The sequence below is a fragment of the Hemiscyllium ocellatum genome, chromosome 19, assembly GCF_020745735.1.
Source record: "Hemiscyllium ocellatum isolate sHemOce1 chromosome 19, sHemOce1.pat.X.cur, whole genome shotgun sequence".
Classification (NCBI taxonomy): Eukaryota; Metazoa; Chordata; class Chondrichthyes; order Orectolobiformes; family Hemiscylliidae; genus Hemiscyllium; species Hemiscyllium ocellatum.
In genome coordinates, this window is record NC_083419.1 from 50,517,972 (window position 1) to 50,535,200 (window position 17,229).

Sequence of the window (17,229 nt, forward strand, 5' to 3'; positions counted from 1 at the left end):
ATCCGTTTTCTTGACACCAAACTGTTACAAATTCACATCCACCTTTGGGTCCGTTTGGACTCGGTGTAAAGCCAATAAACAGCAGCCAAACACCTGTCTCAAGTTTACAGGAATTTGACAAGAAAAAAAGGGCTGCAGAATCACAAACAGGAAAATTATGAAAATTAAGATGGGGGTTGGGTTGGCAAAGGGGACACAAGAACTTTCAAAATCAGAACCGGGGCATTGGGGTGCAGAGTGTTTTTAATTAAAAAGCGTAGAAACAGGATGGGGAGAAGAAGAAAAAAGATAAAAAGCTTGAAGAATTTACAGAACTGGGAGTGAAGAGAGATTGCGAGAGAGAGAGAGATAGCGAGAGAGAGAGAGAAGAGAGAGAGATAGCAAGAGCGAGAGCGAGAGCACTGTGTCACATAAAAGGTGCAGTCAGCTTAGTTCCTTTGAAACCTTCAATAAAAGCACAGGCGTTTGTGAACTGTGATGTTTCCCCTGCTACCAGAATACTGCTATATTGATTCAAACTCATTTTAAAAGTCAGATCCAAATCAGCGATATTGCCTCCTCATTCTGTCAGAATCACTGCCCAATACCATCATAAAAGTGGCTGAGACAAGTGTACAGCAGTCAGAAAAATCCACAGTTCCACTGCAACAAGAAACCTGGACAAAGTATTTTGCCACATCACCTTTGTCAGCAATCTCAGAGACCTCCTAACCTTAAGCTTGCCATGATTCCATCCTTCATTCCATAGAATCTCAGATTGTTAGATTGTAGAATATAAGCTCTTAGGGGGTTTGACCCAGCGATAGGGTAGCCCAGCAGGTTTACTAAACATACCTTATAAGTGGCTTGAAAATATTCCAAAGGATTCGGATAAAATTTGTTGGGTGTACAACGTAAAGGGCTTTGAGATTTTTCTTGTATCTAGAGAAGAGGAAAAGCCATCTTTGAATCAATGCAGCAGAAAAATACAAGTTATCTTATTGTAGCGTCAAATCATTTCATTAGTAATGGTTTGGAGAGAAGTGAAATTTTAACAGCACATTTGATTTAGAGGTTTTTTTGAATTTAGAATTCAACTGGGACAATGTAACCATCGTAGTACAGACAAAACGGAGACATACAAGAGAATTCCTTGAAACCTGGCACCCCAACCAGAACTCAATCAATAAACACATTGAACTGGACCCCATCTCCAAACCACTCAGATACACAATCGGAAGTACCAAAAAGCAGAGACACATAATTACCAGGCAGGATAGACCACCAACTCCATAATTGAACACGCACTGACAATGTCATCTAGAGAGGCGACGAAACGTCTGCAGAAAACCACACCAGTTGGTGAACCAATTTATGACCTCAGCACATTTTATGTCACCAGGCAATAATCTGGAGAATTAATCCCAGGCATCATGGCCAATTTTTGATAACTTAACCCAACTTATCAATGGATTGATAAATGCGAAGTGCTGCACTTTGGTAAGACAAACCAGGGCAGGACTTACACAGTTACTGGTAAGGCCCCAGGGTCACTGGTCAAATAGACCTAGGGATTGTTCCTTAAAAGTGGTATCACAGGTAGACAGAGTGGTGAAGGTGGCATTGGCATGCTTGCTTTCATTGGTCAGAGCATTGAGTCCTGGAGTTGGGATGTCATGTTACAGCTGAACAAGGCATTGGTAAAGCTGCACCTGGAGTACTGTGTACAATTCTGGACACCCTGCTATAGGAAGAATGTTATTAAACTGGAAAGGGTGCCAAAAACATTTACAAGGATGTCACTGAGACTGGAAGGTTTGAGTTACAAGGAGAGGCTGGGACATTTTTCACTGAAGCGTAGGAGGCCGAGTGGTGACCTGATAGAGGTTTATAAAATCACAAGGGACATAGACAAGTTGAATAACCAAGATGCTTGCCCCAGAAAAGGGGGGTCCAAAACTAGAGGGCACAGGTTGAAGGTGAGAGGGGTAAGATTTAAAAGGGACCTGAGGATGGTGCACATATGGAATGAGCTGTTAGAGGAAGTGGTGGGGGGGGGTACAATGACAACATTTAAAAAGACCTTTGAACATGTACATGAATAGGAAAAACTCAGCAGGATATGGGCCAAACACAGGCAAATGGCACTAGTTCTGTTTAGGAAACCTGGTTGGCATGGATGAAATGGACTGAAGGGTTTGTTTCTGTGCTGTGTGTGTCGAAAACTCCGGTGGGGGGGGGGGGGGTTGTGGGGGGGGGGGGTGGGGGAAGGTTGTTAGCCCCAAACTAACAAATGCCTTTCCCAATTTAACTATTGGGGAGTTCAGTACAATTTAACCATTGAGTATATGTGGAGTTTGTCATCAACATAATGTGACTGCGCTCTCCCTGTTATCATAGGTTAAACTAAACAGTGTAGTCAAGAATTGTCCATACAAAGTTCTCCATTCCTTTGTTTCTATGATCTATTTACTGTGTATTCAGTTATCTATTAAAGACCCAAGCATTAACTTCGACAATTCCCAATAGATAGAAAGGATATTATGACATTCACTGTTCATCGTTTTTTCAGCTGAGAACAGTAAGCTGTCAACTATTTCATGTTTCCAGGCGGTTATTGATATAAAAGGCTTGGGGAGATAAGAAAATATCTTAGTGGACGTCTGATTTATGAAATGGCAATAAAATCATGGATTTATCTTCAAGTCCATCATGGTTACAAACATCTTCGATGATGTTACTAATTTTGAGCTGAATATAGTCAGAGAGTCACAGAAACGAAAGATCAATATAAAGTACACAACAATAAGTCAATTAGAGAGCACATTGGAAAATTTTCAAAGCCTTTTTTCAGAGCAGAAACTTATTGCAGCTTCCTCTGACTCATTACCTCAAACTCTCAGCCTCCAAAGTCATTTTATGCCACTTTACATTTTTTAAATGTCAACTTTTGGCAGAAAATGAAATTTCCCAATGTAAAGTTAGAAAATGCACACCAGCAATATTCTTGGTACATCCCCAATGACAAAACAAAACGATGTAGCACAAGCTGTACTTTTGCTCAAAATAATTCGAAGCACGCAGGATACAAGGACACATTTATTCAATAAAGTAAAAGAGAAATTGCCAACTGACATATCTTTCTTCTCAATGTTACTGTTTTGTACAAGTCACATTGACTGGATGTCAAACTGAAGCACCTGAAGAAATAGAGAAACAGAATAATCCTTAACAGATTTTGCAACTGAAAAGGGACCCTTGGTTGATAGTTTGGACAGACACATTACAATTGTACCCAGTGATTATAGCCTTGGTGAAACTCTTGTCCAAGTCATAACGTTTTTGCTGTATATACAATTCCAGAATTGAGATATAACTTAGACAGATAATGCAAGACCAATGGAGAGTACCAAAGTAGGAGATACTGCCTTGCAAATGAAAACTTAAACCAAGATCCTGTCTTATTATTCCAGGTCAACATGAAAATCCTGAAGTTCTATTCAAGGAAGAGAAAGGGGAGTTCCACAGAGTTTCACCTAAAATATATCGCTCAGTCAACACCTACAAAACATTAACTACATTGCAACCGATGTCCTTACTGTTTGGGAGACCTTTCTATTAGAGGTAGAAATCAATCACAAGTCAGATTAAATTAACAGCGAAACCTTTCATGAAAAGGTTATCAAATAGCTCTTACAACATATAAATCAAGTTCATAGTAGGGCTTCAAAGAAAGAAACATAAAACATCAGCTGTTCTTCCTGATATATGCAAGGCTGACATCAATGCAATCTGTCAGAGACAGTCCACATTAAAGTGGGCAATTATGTGAATTGGAAAAAGAGACAGAAGGTCAGGAAGGTCAAGAGTGAATTTGTGAGAAAGACTGAGTTCATATCCTAAGGACTGGAGTCCTAGATGTCAAACAAAACACCCATGGATCACTAAAGGAGGCAATAAACAACATTTAAATTAAATAAAAAGCCTACAAAATTTACAATTCATCCTACATGACATAACAACAAAAATAGAAATATAGAAACTAGGAGCAGGAGTCTTCTTTGCCAGTTAATATGATCATGGCTGGCACCCTGCTTCCATGCCATATCCCTGCTTTTTCCCTACACACCTTGATGCCTTTAATATCTCAAAATAGGTCAATCTCTTCCTTGAATATATTCAGTGGCTAGGCCTCCAGCCTTCTGCAGTAGAAAAACCGATCTGAAGAAATGTTTCCTCATCTCAGTCCAAAACAATTTTCCGTACACCCGGAGATGGTGTCCCCTAGTTCTAGACACGCCAACAAGGAAAACATCCTTCCCGTCGAGCCCTGTTAGAACTTTAGATATTTCAATCAGATTCCCATTCATCCTTCTAAACTCTAATGAAAACAGGCCTATTCAAACTAATCTCTCTTCATACAACAGCCCTACGATCCCCAGTATCAGCATAGTGAACCTCTTGGGTAGGGAGACCAAAACTGTATGCAGTAACCACACCCCACCCCACTCCCTGTGTGAGATCTCAAGGTCCCATACAACTGCAATAAAACATCCCTACTTCTGAACTCAAATTCCCTTGCTATCAGTACTAATTTACCATTTGCCTTCTGAATCACTTGTAGCACCTGCCTGTCTACCGGTGTACAAAGAGAGAGACTCAGAATCCTTTGTACATCCACACATTCCAATATGCCACTAAGCAACTAATACTCCTTCTTTTTGTCTTTCACACCAATTTCACATTTATTCACATTGTACTGCATCTCTGCATTATGTTTGCCCGCACACTCAACTTGTCTAAATCACCCTGAAGACTCCTTGAATCCTTCTCACAATCTAAATTTTGCCCAGTTTTGCATCATTGGCAAACTTGGAAATGTTGCACTTGGTTGTCTCATCCAGGCCATTGATATAGATCATAAATAGTTGGTGCCCAAGCACTGATCCTTGCAGCACCCACAAGTCACTGTGCATTACCTTCTTCTCTTACTTTTGCAGAAAGGAATGAATAATTGTTGTAATTCACACACATGTTCTTTAAATATGAACCAATTTCTTTCCACTATCAATCCTTTTAGTAAGGTTCCCCAATTTACATCACATAGCCTCATAGATGCTTCTATTTTGACTCAGGATTCTAGTTCAGATTTGAGTACTTCACTCAAGCCTAACACTGAATTTTATCATATTATGATCACTCTTCCCCAAGGGACCCTGTACAACAAGACAGTTCATTAAACCTTTCTCATTGCACATTAAAATACAATTTGCAATTATGTTCTAGAATAAAATGAATTCAATATTTGTGTTATTCTAAATTAGATTGGTACACGTTTCTAACCAGAGGTTCCAAGGAATATTTGGCAAAAGAGAAGACATGGATTTATGTAACTGAAAGACTAAATGGACTCGAGACACCAAATAACTAACAGGAACAGGAGTAGGCCTAATACAAATCTGCCACTGTGTTCATTTATAAAACCACAGCGATTGCATTCAAGAAGCAATTCTTTTGGTTGCAGAGGGTGAAGATAAACTTTGAAGGTAAATGTTTTTTACATCAACCTGTTCGGACATGTCACTACAAACCTTTCGAGCAAATGGAACTTGAATCCAGGCCCAGAGCCAAGGTAATTATCACTATCTAAATCATGACAGTACACTTGCAAGTAATATCAAGCTGGACAGCAAGAGCTTCTTTAAATATATAAAAACAGAAGAGGGGGCCAAACTTCATACAGGTTGCTGGGGAATTAAAGATGAAAATAAATAGAAAATGGTAAAGGAATTGATTAAATGTTTTGCTTCAGTTTCACAACAGAATATATGAATAGCATATCAAAATTAATAAATAATCAAGGGGCAAAAGGAAGAGAAGAAGAAAAAACAATAACTGCTACTAGAGAAAGAGGTTCTGGATGTAAGTTTGCTCGCTGAGCTGGAAGGCTCATTTTCAGACATTTTGTCACCATACTAGGTAACATCAGTGAGCCTCTGGTGAAACACTGGTGCTAGTGACCCGCTTTCTATTTATGTGCTTAGGTTTCCTTGGGTTGGTGGTGTCATTTCCTGTGGTGATGTCTTTGATGTGATGTCATTTCATGTTCTTTTTCTCAGAGGGTGGTAAATGGGGTCCAAGTCAAATGTGTTTGTTGACAGAGTTCCGGCTAGAATGCTGTACTTCTAGGAATTCTCGTACGTGTCTCTGTTTGGCTTGTCCCTAGGACAATGTGTTGTCCAAGACGAAGTGGAGCCCTTCCTCATCTGTATGTAAGGACACTAGTGAGAGTAGCTCATGTCTTTTTATGGCTAGTTTATGTTCATGTATGATAAGTCATTAGCCTGTTTAGTTTCCTGGCACCTATTTACAAAATATCTTGCAAGAACTGTAACAAACACTACATTGGACAAATAGGCAGAAAATTAGCCACCAGGAAAAATGAACATACCCTGGATCTGATGAGATGTATTGTTAGATTTTAAAGAAGCAGCCACAGTGATAGTAGATGGACTGGTAGTAATCTTCTAAGAGTCCTTAGATTCTGGAAAAGTCCCAGAGGATTGGAAGACTGCCAGAGTGACACATTTATTTATAAAGGGAAGGAGACAAAAACAGTTAGTTAGATGGCTGCAACTGGGAAAACATTAAGCCTCTATAATAAAAGGATAAAAAGCTGAACATGGGGTGGCATAGTGGTTAGCACTGCTGCCTCACAGTGCCAGAGATCTGGTTTCAATTCCAGCCTCAGGCGACCGTCTGTGTGGAGTTTGCATGTTCTCCCAGTGTCTGCGTGGGTTTCCTACGGGTGCTCCGGTTTCCTCCCACAATCCAAAGATGTGCAGGTTAAGTGAATTGGCCATGCTAAATTGCCCATAGTGTTAGGTGTAGGGGAATGGGTCTGGGTAGGTTGCTCTTCGGAGGGTCGGTGTGGACTTTTTGGGATGAAGGGCCTGTTTCCACAATGTAAGTAACCTAATCTAATCTAGAAATTATAGTTAGCATGGTTTCATGAAAGGGAAATTTATTACAATTGTTTGAGGAAGTGACGGGCAGGATAGATTAAGGAAAAGTAATAGATGGAATATGTATGGATTTGAAAAGGTATTTGAAAGGCGCCATACAGTTGGTTACTTAATAGGAGCCCATAGTGATGGAGGTATATTAGGATGTATGGAGAACTGGCTAACTAACAGGAGACAGAGCTGGGAGAAGGGTATTTTCAAGATGCCAAGCTGTAAGTAGTGGAGTGCCACAGGGACCAGTGCTAGAGTTACAATTATTGATAATATATTTCAATGACTTGTTTGAGGAAAATGAACAATAGCGAAATTTGCAGATGTGAGAAAAACCAATGGGAAGGCAAGTCTTAAGGATTACTCAAAGTGTACAGAGGGATCCAGACAAGTTAGCTGGCTCGGCTAAAACTTGGTAGATGTGGGAAAACGTAAGGTTTTGCATTCAGCAGGAAGCAGAGAAACATGAATATCATTTACATGAAAGACGACTGCAAAAAGCCAGAGAGCCGAGGGATTTGGCTGTCCTTCTACATAAACTACAAAAAGCTAGCATTTCTTTCAAAAGGAATGGAGTACAAAAAAAGGGAGCTCTTGGTAAAACTACACAAGGCACTAGGCAGACCATAGTTGAAAATTAACAGTTTGGGGCACCATTTCTATGCAAAAGCCTGGCCCATGTTTTGCTCCTACATCTATTGGTGGTGTTCTGATGCATTTGCTGTCCTTGTGCTTCTAAGTGCATGGAAAAGTTCATTTGATTACATTTTCTCTTTTCATAAAGATTATATTCAGTACGGTTTAAACTAATCTTGGTTTTTCTTTAATCAGCAGCAGAGATAAGATTTTATGTTGTGGACATGTCACTGAATGAGTAATCCAGTGGTCAGGCCAATGCTGTGGGAACATGGGGTCAAATCACACCAGAGCAAATCAATTCAATTAATAGATAATACCAAGCTGGTCCCAGTTGGGCAACTATCAATTATATATTTAAAGCTCAAGATGCTGTTAGTATTAATATTTGCTGCCAGCTGTATGTACCTTGCCTTCGAAAAGTGAAGGTTCAACTTCTTTTTCTAAGCTCTGGACCCATTATTGGCACAATGACCATCTCACTTTCTTTGCTGAAACCATTACATAATCTGTTTAGTGACAGTCTGCTGGCACTGATGATCCCCACAATCCGTTCAGCATGAACTTCTGCTCCCATGAGGAGGTTGAACAGTTCATCCACTTTACTAACACCTTCCACCCCGACCTCAAATTTACCTGGACCATCTCAGACTCCTCCCTCCCCTTCCTAGACCTCTCCATTTCTATTTCGGATGACCGACTCAACACGGACATTTACTACAAACCAACCGACTCCCACAGCTACCTAGATTACACCTCCTTCCACCCTGCCCCTGTAAATACGCCATCCCATATTCCCAATTCCTTCGCTGCATCTGCTCCCAGGAGGACCAATTCCAATACCGAGCAACCCAGATGGCCTCCTTCTTCAAAGACCGCAATTTCCCCTCAGACATGGTTGATGATGCTCTCCACTGCATCTCCTCCACTTTCTGCTCTTCTGCCCTTGAACCCCGCCCCTCCAATCGCCACCAGGACAGAACCCCACTGGTCCTCACCTACCACCCCACCAACCTCCAGATACATTGTATCGTCCTTCGTCATTTCTGCCACCTCCAAACAGACCCCACCACCAAGAATATATTTCCCTCCCCACCCCTATCAGTGTTCCAGAAAGACCACTCCCTCTGCGACTCCCTCATCAGATCCACACCCACCACCAACCCAACCTCCACTCCCAGCACCTTCCTCTGCAACCGCAAGAAATGCAAAACTTGCGCCCACACCTCCCCCCTCGCCTCCCTCCAAGGCCCCAAGTGGTCCTTCCATATCCATCAGAAATTCACCTGCACCTCCACACACATCATTTACTGCATCCGCTGCACCCGATGTGGCCTCCTCTTTATTGGGAAGACGGGCCGCTTACTTGCGGAATGTTTCAGAGAACACCTCTGAGACACCCGCACCAACCAACCCAACCGCCCCGTGGCTGAACACTTTAACTCCCCCTCCCACTCCGCGAAGGACATGCAGGTCCTTGGCCTCCTCCATCGCCAGACCCTGACTACACGACGCCTGGAGGAAGAGCATCTCATCTTCCACCTAGGAACCCTCCAATCACAAGTGATGAATGCAGATTTCTCCAGCTTTCTCATTTCCCCTCACCCCATCTTATCTCTGTCCCAACCCTCTGATTCAGCACCGCCTTCTTGACCTGCAATCTTCTTCCCGACCTCCCCGCCCCCACCCCCTCTCCGGTGTATCACCCTCACCTTAACCTCCTTCCACCTGTCGTATTCCAACGCCCCTCCCCAAGTCCCTCCTCCCTGCCTTTTATCTTAGCCTGCTTGGCACACCCTCCTCATTCCTGAAGAAGGGCTCATGCCCGAAACATCGATTCTCCTGCTCCTTTGATGCTGCCTGAGCTGCTGCGCTTTTCCAGCAACACATTTTTAAGCTCTATCTCCAGCATCTGCAGTCCTCACTTTCTCCCAGGGAAAATACTTTGTCTATTTATCCTATCCACAACCCTCAATTTTACAAACCCCCATATGGTCACCCCTCAGCCTCAGATGCTCCAGGGAAAACAGCCCTCGCCTATTCAGCCTCTTCCCTATAGCTCAAATCCTCCAAGCCTGGCAACATCCTTGTGAATCTTTTCTGAACCCTTTCAAGTTTCACAACATCTTTCCAATAGGAAGGAGAATTGCACACAGTATTCCTTCCAAGTTAACCAATAACGTGGTCTCCAACAAGCTAAAAAGGAGATCAGAACCAGACAATTACGAGGGAACGATGCAAAATTCTCTCAGAATGGGAAAAGAAACAGACATTCCTTTCATCGCAGTAAATACTTTGGAAAACAAGCAAAGAAACTGGTGCCTTCATCCTACACCATTTATAAGCAAACACAGAAAGATCCACTTTGAAAGATTTGGAACGAATTGCCTTACTTTCTGTCAAACTCCTTGTAGGCCTGCTGTAGCCAACTTAAAGATGGCTTGTTGCTACTCCGGAGCCCATAGTGAAAGTAAACAAGAATGTAATCACTCTCAACATACTGGTCCAGTGTGTACTTCAGGTACCTGCATCAGTGGAGAAAGCAAAGCAAATTATTTAAATAGCAATGAAATGTCAGTGTTACTTTTAAAATTTAAGCCCATGTGAAGTTCCATTTTGACACGCGATACAATCAGGGACTGATTTTGAAAATACTTTTGCAAGATACGGATTGATAGAAAGTTACCATCCAATCTAAAATAAAAGCAAACTTTGCCCCTAGAATGTTTGCAGGAATGAAAAGATTTTAGTCACCAATGAGAAAATTACTTCACCTTCAAACGGTTTGAAGTTTTTAAATAGTTGGGGCAGTGACACTGTTTGAACTATTGCTCTACCGAAGCCTGTACTCATCTAACTTCTGCAGATCCACCAAGGCAAATAATGACAAGGGTTACAACTCAAACCAACTCCTTGCCCCAGTCATCTTTTCTTTTATCTGTAAATCCTGAAGGAATAGTTGTTGCTATCAAAGGATGCAGACCATACATTGTAGCTGCCAGGACATAGAACTTGCTTTCAAATCCAATCAAATGTAGCTTACTTTTCCACAATGCTAAATGTAGCAAAGCCAGATCAGTGCTTTTCATAAAATTGAGCTCAGGTAACAAATTTCAAGCCAATTTTGGAGAGTTATAGAAGGGCAATCTATTGCTGGAAGATAGAAATCAGAGTTAACTCATGATAAGAAAAACCTTTAAGTGGAAGTGCATTTTAAGAGAAATAATTTTATGAAAACATTCACAATACAGACTGCCAAATGAATAAAACGAATGCAAATTCTTTCCTTCACATAGAAGGTTTCTGGTGGCTTTTCTCGATGATTGAACAGAGGGAAAGAACAGCTACATTTGGTGTGGACCGAATGTACATGATGAGACAAACGTGATAATAGATCCAATTTTCTTCATTGCCTTAGCTGGGAACAAGTATAATGTGGAGTGGACTGAGAAACTACTGCCAAATTAAGAATCAGGATTGATTCATCAGAATACCAATATCACGTGCTAGAAACCACAAGGTGGCACTGTCAGATCAATTTTTAATTCAAACGCGGAATGAAAAATCGAAGTCTAGGTTGAAAAATTCCAACATATCAGTTTGCAGACAGAGGCATCAGACTGATAATTATGACTAACAATGCAGCTAGTATGTTAGGAGGGTTCAACTTGTCGGGATATTTTCAAGCAAATTTAAAATTGCTTTCAACAAAATCCTACCTGTCACCTATTTGACAAAATCCTATCTTGCCAAAGTACAAATTGTGGAAAATTAATTTTAAGCATGAAACATGGTTAATGTGTAAATCAAATTTTAGAAAGTTTAAAACATAGTTTAATTCAAAGTAAACAAATTTCCCAAACAAGAGAGGAAGTTGCTTAACAAAATTACACACAGTCAGCATAGTACAGAAATGCCAATGGGATTCTTGGGATCATTAATGAAAGATTTCGTGAAAGATATTTGGAACTTACTCTAGTAACTTCCGATGGTTAAGCTGATGGGAAGGAGGCATTCGACAACTGCTAAAAATAACCAGTTTCCTTCCATAATTGTCATCACCTAATTGGAAAGAAACAGATTAAATTAAATTTACAACACTCTTAGGCTGAAGAGAGATAATACATCTAGAAAAGACACTGGTAGGATTTTTCAGACCAAATACATTACATGTTTCGATACTGTCAGCTATTCTTATACTGTAAAAATCCTTGCTTTTATTTAATGCAAAGTATATCTATGCTGTGGCTAGTAATATTTTATACTCCGATTAGACTATAGCATCTATTGAGTCAAGTTGCTGGTCATCTGCAAATTTATGCACTTACATTTGTGGTATTGGACAGCAACTGCTCTGGACAATGTACCAGCAACTTGTAATTGTTCTGAAGGGGTTAATGTGTCTGTTAAATTGACTCCATCCATTCGACTGGACAATGCGGTGGCTAGTGGTTAGCACTGTTACCTCTCAGTGCCAGGGTCCCAGGTTCAACTCCACTTTCGGACAACTGTCTGTGTGGAGTTTGCATACTCCACCAGTGTCTGCATGTGGTTCTGCCCACAGTCTAAAGATGTGTGGTTTGGGTAGATTGACCATGTTAAATTGCCCATAGCGCGCAAGAACGTGCAGGCTAGATGGACTGGCCATGGGAAATGTCGGTTTATGGAGATAGGGTAGGGGTCTGATAAGATACTTTTCGGAAGGTCAGTGTGGATTTGATTAGCTGAGTGGCCTCCTGCACTGTAGGGATTCTATGACTAATGTCACATAGTAGGTGGAGACAAGGAGTTCTTCACACACTTTCAGATGGAGCAGGTTTATCTGTACCAGGTCCCAGGTCCGAGTAATTATACCAAGCCAAATGGAACAGTAGTTATTGCAATTGTGCAACAAATTTTCTTACATTCTGTATATACTGCCTGGTGGTGCAGCTACAAACATTAAATCAGTGGATAGTCTCAACATAAAGATAACAAGGCTGGATTGGTGAAAAGGGGCTACCTCAATAACCCCTGCCCAGTACTACAGGCTGTTACAGGCACCAAATATCACAAAAAGTGCCAATAGTGTTCATCTGGAAAACTGATCCTATAAATTCTTTTTACTGGTAGAGCGAGACACCGCGAAAATAGCGCTATGAGTATCTTATACTGGAGGACTGAGTACTTTCAGGTGGTAATGCCCATTAGGGTTCAAACTTGCACAGAGTTATGTCTAGTCTAAAACGAAGTGACGAATGGTTGTTGTTAATATTGTGTTATCTTATTCAAAACCTACAGTAGAATGAAATCCCCCGTACTCTAAAATGATGAGCAAACAACAATACTAGTCATAGGGTATAAATTTCTAATTGCAGTGCATTATCAGTTTTAATGAAAGAAACTAATAGATTTGTATTGGCCATTTTACCGAACTATAAATAAGAATGCGATTGCTTTGCCATATTTTCTTTGATAATTTACTATATCAATTACATTACTTAATAACCTAATTAGAGAGAGACTCTGTTGAGAATGACTCTAGCTGCAAGACAGGCATCAGACACCTTATATAAAAAAAAATCACACGACACCGGATTACACTCCAACAGGTTTATTTGAAACAGCAAGTTCTCAGGACCCTTGCTCCTTCCTCAGGCAGCTAGTGAGAGAGAATACATCAGGTAAAAGATCAAAGGGTCATACAGTTTATGCAAATTTATTGATCAAACGTAGATGGCTATTAGATTAGATTAGATTACTTACAGTGTGGAAACAGACCCTTCGGCCCAACAAGTCCACACCGACCCGCCAAACCGCAACACCCCCAGACCCATTCCCCTACATTTGCCCCTTACCCAACACTACGGGCAATTTAGCATGGCCAATTCACCTAACCTGCACATTTTTGGACTGTGGGAGGAAACCCACGCAGGCACGGGGAGAATGTGCAAACTCCACACAGTCAGTCGCCTGAGGTGGGAATTGAATCTGGGTCTCTAGCACTGTGAGGCAGCAGTGCTAACCACTGTGCCACCGTGCCGCCCACAATTAAAGTCTTTAAATCAGTAGGAATGGAGGTGAAGGTTTCGATTGATTAATATGTAAACCTCGGCCCCAAGATAACTTGAGGTTTTATCAGAATAAAGGTGACACCTTAGGTCAGACAATGCATTTTAGGTGTGAGGCCACGTATCAAATCTGCTTGTATCTCATCCTGGAGCCAGACTGGTTTTTGGCTTTGTCCACCCCAGTTCAATACCAGCACCTTCACATCAGCAACCATTATGTCACTCATAGCACACACGCAGAATGTGAACATCGGAGTTCGGAATGGATAGTTGCCAGAAGTGCATGTAAACTTTAGTAAATTCATCTTTTTAGTGTAGTATTCAAAGCCAAAGGAACTTTTTGGGTCAAAGTACAGTTAGGTGAATAGGAGAGAATTAGACCAACATGGTAGAGAAGGGACAGAAGGGAAGGCAAGAGCAGAATGAATAAAGTCTCACATCTTTCACTGAAAGATTAGATTAGATTACTTACAGTGTGGAAACAGGCTCTTCGGCCCAACAAGCCCACACTGACCCGCCGAAGCGCAACCCACCCATACCCCTGCATTTACCCCTAACCTAACACTACGGGCAATTTAGCATGGCCAATTCACCTGACCCGCACATCTTTGGACTGTGGGAGGAAACCGGAGCACCCGGAGGAAACCCACGCAGACTAAGGGAGAACGTCCAAACTCCACACAGTCAGTCGCCCGAGTTGGGAATTGAACCCGGGTCTCAGGCGCTGTGAGGCAGCAGTGCTAACCACTGTGCCACCGTGTGAGGCTTCCTTTTCTTTATGATTTTTGATACAGGACGGAGCTTCACAATTTATCCCTGGGTCATACTGCGAAGGGAAGATTTATTTTTTCCCAATCATTTCAGTCCAACAGGTAAATATTTCCTACAAGAGACAGGCCATCTGCAATAACAGCTTCTCTGAGGTCTCACTCTGCCACAGTCAGCAACCAGAGATTCTCAGCTCCCTCTCTAATCGTGCTTTGGATGGATTTGCATGATCAAGCTCCATGCTGCTTTTGTAGAGGAAGTTCCATATTCCCTTATACGTAACTAATATATAGAGTCATAGAGATGTACAGCATGGAAACAGATCCTTCGGTCCAACCCGTCCACGCCGACCAGATATCCCAACCCAATCTAGTCTCACATGCCAGCACCAGGCCCATATCCTCCAAACCCTTCCAATTCATATACCCACCCAAATGCCTCTTAAATGTTGCAATTGTACCAGCCTCCACCACTTCCCTTGGCAGCTCATTCCATCCACGTACCATCCTCTGTGTGAAAAAGTTGCCCCGTAGTTCTCTTTTATATCTTTCCCCTCTCACCCTAAACTTATGCCCTCTAGTTCTGGACTCCCCAACCCCAGGGAAAAGACTTTGCCTATTTACCCTATCCATGCCTCTCATAATTTTGTAAACCAATATAAGGTCACCCCTCAGCCTCCAACACTCCAGGGAAAACAGCCCCAGCCTGTTCAGCCTCTCCCTATAGCTCAAATCCTCCTACCATGGCAACATCCTTGTGAATCTTTTCTGAATCCTTTCAACTTTCACATCTTTCTGTTAGGAAGGAGACCTTTTTTGGGAAGGGACGGGGGTGGGGGTGCTACATGATTCTAAAGGATAGTTACTTATCCTTGCTTTGGGTGGCCACATTATACAACGGTATTTAACCTCACATCACCACCTGCACTCTATTGTTGTTGCGATATTGTGACATTCATGACTTTTGACATAATTTGGACTTGAAGTTAATCACGAGATAAGCATCTCTTGTTGTTTCTTCAACTCTAATTTTGATTATATTTGCAGTGGAGTTCAGCTGTATTGTTTCATACCATATTGTTTGCATTTTCAATAAACAGGAATCTCAGAAAAACAATTCTTGGTCCCATAATGGATACAATAGCAAAGATATTTAAATTTTATTTACTCACCTGCTATTTGGACTATTCCATGCCTTGCAACATCAAAAAATGGGTCTCTGAGATCTAGGGGAGGGACTGCAGCAAATGGAGTAAGCACTGAAACTAAACTTGCACCACTCAAAATCTTCTGTTCTTCCTCATCTTTACAAAGTTCTGATTAAAAAAAAAATCTAGATTACTACATACCACCACATTTACTTACATTGCTCAGATTTTTATAGGCGAAAGAATAGGAGACATTCTTTTTGTCCTTCCACCACATTCATCGTGCTGTTTTTGAAACATTGTAACATAGAACATTTCACTCGCAGTACGTCAATCATCAGTTTGACGTAATCTTCCTTAGTTTTTGGAAAAACTTCCTCACGTTATTTCTGTTGCTGCTTATTAACAGACATTTGGTCTAATGATAGCATGTTTCCATTGATTTGGGCAAGAGTCAAGAGGTTTTTTAAAATCTGAACTAAAGCTAAATTTACAGGACTGGCATTTCATATTTACATGCACGATGGAATGACACCAACTTCAAGAAAAAGGACCACATTACCGTCCCAGTGTACAGAGCTTCTGCTAGGCCCTACGCATAATAAGTGAACGTTAATTTGTGTCCACTGTCCTGCATGAGTTAATGAAGGGCTATGTTATTGCCTCTGGAAGATAGTGAACATTAACCCAACTGAAGAACAGTAAGAAACAAAACGAAAAAGGAAAAGACCTTACGCTGCCTTCATATTAAAACAACTTACTATTAGACTCTTGTTATTCAGGACCTTTGCTAAAGTTACACTTTAACACCCTTTTGTCAAAAGCTCTGGTGATGCCAACAGCTTAATGCAATTGTTTCACACCTCACAGGCTTTCATGTAGGCATTTCTGACATTGATGTCAAATTCCAGTGAACTGAACTCACTTTCAAAGTTAACCATTACTCGGAATCTCCACTTACCTTTCTCAGCCAACTGCTCCAGGTTCATGTCAGGTCCTTGAGTCACACAGAGTTGTTGTTCAGTTGTCTTTTTCCCAGTGAAGAAACAGCTTTTGATTAATTTAGAATCTGAAAAGAAACCTAAATTGTTTAAAAACAGAAGTAGATTACATTATTATATAAGGACCAATGATTTTACCTCCTCTCTAACAATGGGTACGTATGCTGTGTATCATAATTCATTGCATGCCTGACTCACAAATAAGTTAGTGAGTCATTCAAAAACACATTTAGTTTCATAATTGCTCATGTCATTACCATAGTTCAATCTAAATAGAAACATTGGCTGCTCACAACTGTAGTAATTTAAAAAGTTATCCCAATTCCATTTAGGACTGTTTCACAACCCAAAACTAAAAGAACCATACTCTGAAAAATAGTATCTTCCTATAAGACCCATATAATGTAGCAGAAGGAGGCAGTTCAGCCCATCGACTCTGCTCTGCCAATTAATGACATCATGGTTGATCTAATAATTCTCAACTCCATTTTTCTGCATTTTCCCTATAACTCTGGATTCCCTTACTGATTTAAAAAAATGCCTATCTCAATCTTGAATACATTTAATGATCCGGTGTCTACAGTCCTCTGTGTTAAAGAACTGCACAAATTCACTACCACAGTAGAAATTCC

The 17,229-nt window shown here is 41.1% G+C and overlaps 1 protein-coding gene across 3 annotated transcripts in view; it reads right to left on the reverse strand.

The window, feature by feature from the left end:
- LOC132824975 (rho GTPase-activating protein 8-like) overlaps nt 1-17,229 on the reverse strand; it is a 97,048-nt gene that overhangs the window by 40,369 nt on the left and 39,450 nt on the right. For 2 of the 3 annotated variants that reach the window (XM_060839909.1, XM_060839910.1), the window contains exons 2-6: nt 16,558-16,665; nt 15,621-15,764; nt 11,606-11,693; nt 10,025-10,156; nt 835-921 (exon numbers count right to left, since the gene is read on the reverse strand). In XM_060839909.1, coding sequence (XP_060695892.1) covers nt 835-921; nt 10,025-10,156; nt 11,606-11,693; nt 15,621-15,764; nt 16,558-16,585 — 479 coding nt within the window. In that variant the 5' untranslated portion in view covers nt 16,586-16,665. Of the gene's footprint in view, nt 1-834; nt 922-10,024; nt 10,157-11,605; nt 11,694-15,620; nt 15,765-16,557; nt 16,678-17,229 lie in introns of all 3 variants that reach the window. The other variant, XM_060839907.1, reaches the window with a different exon arrangement.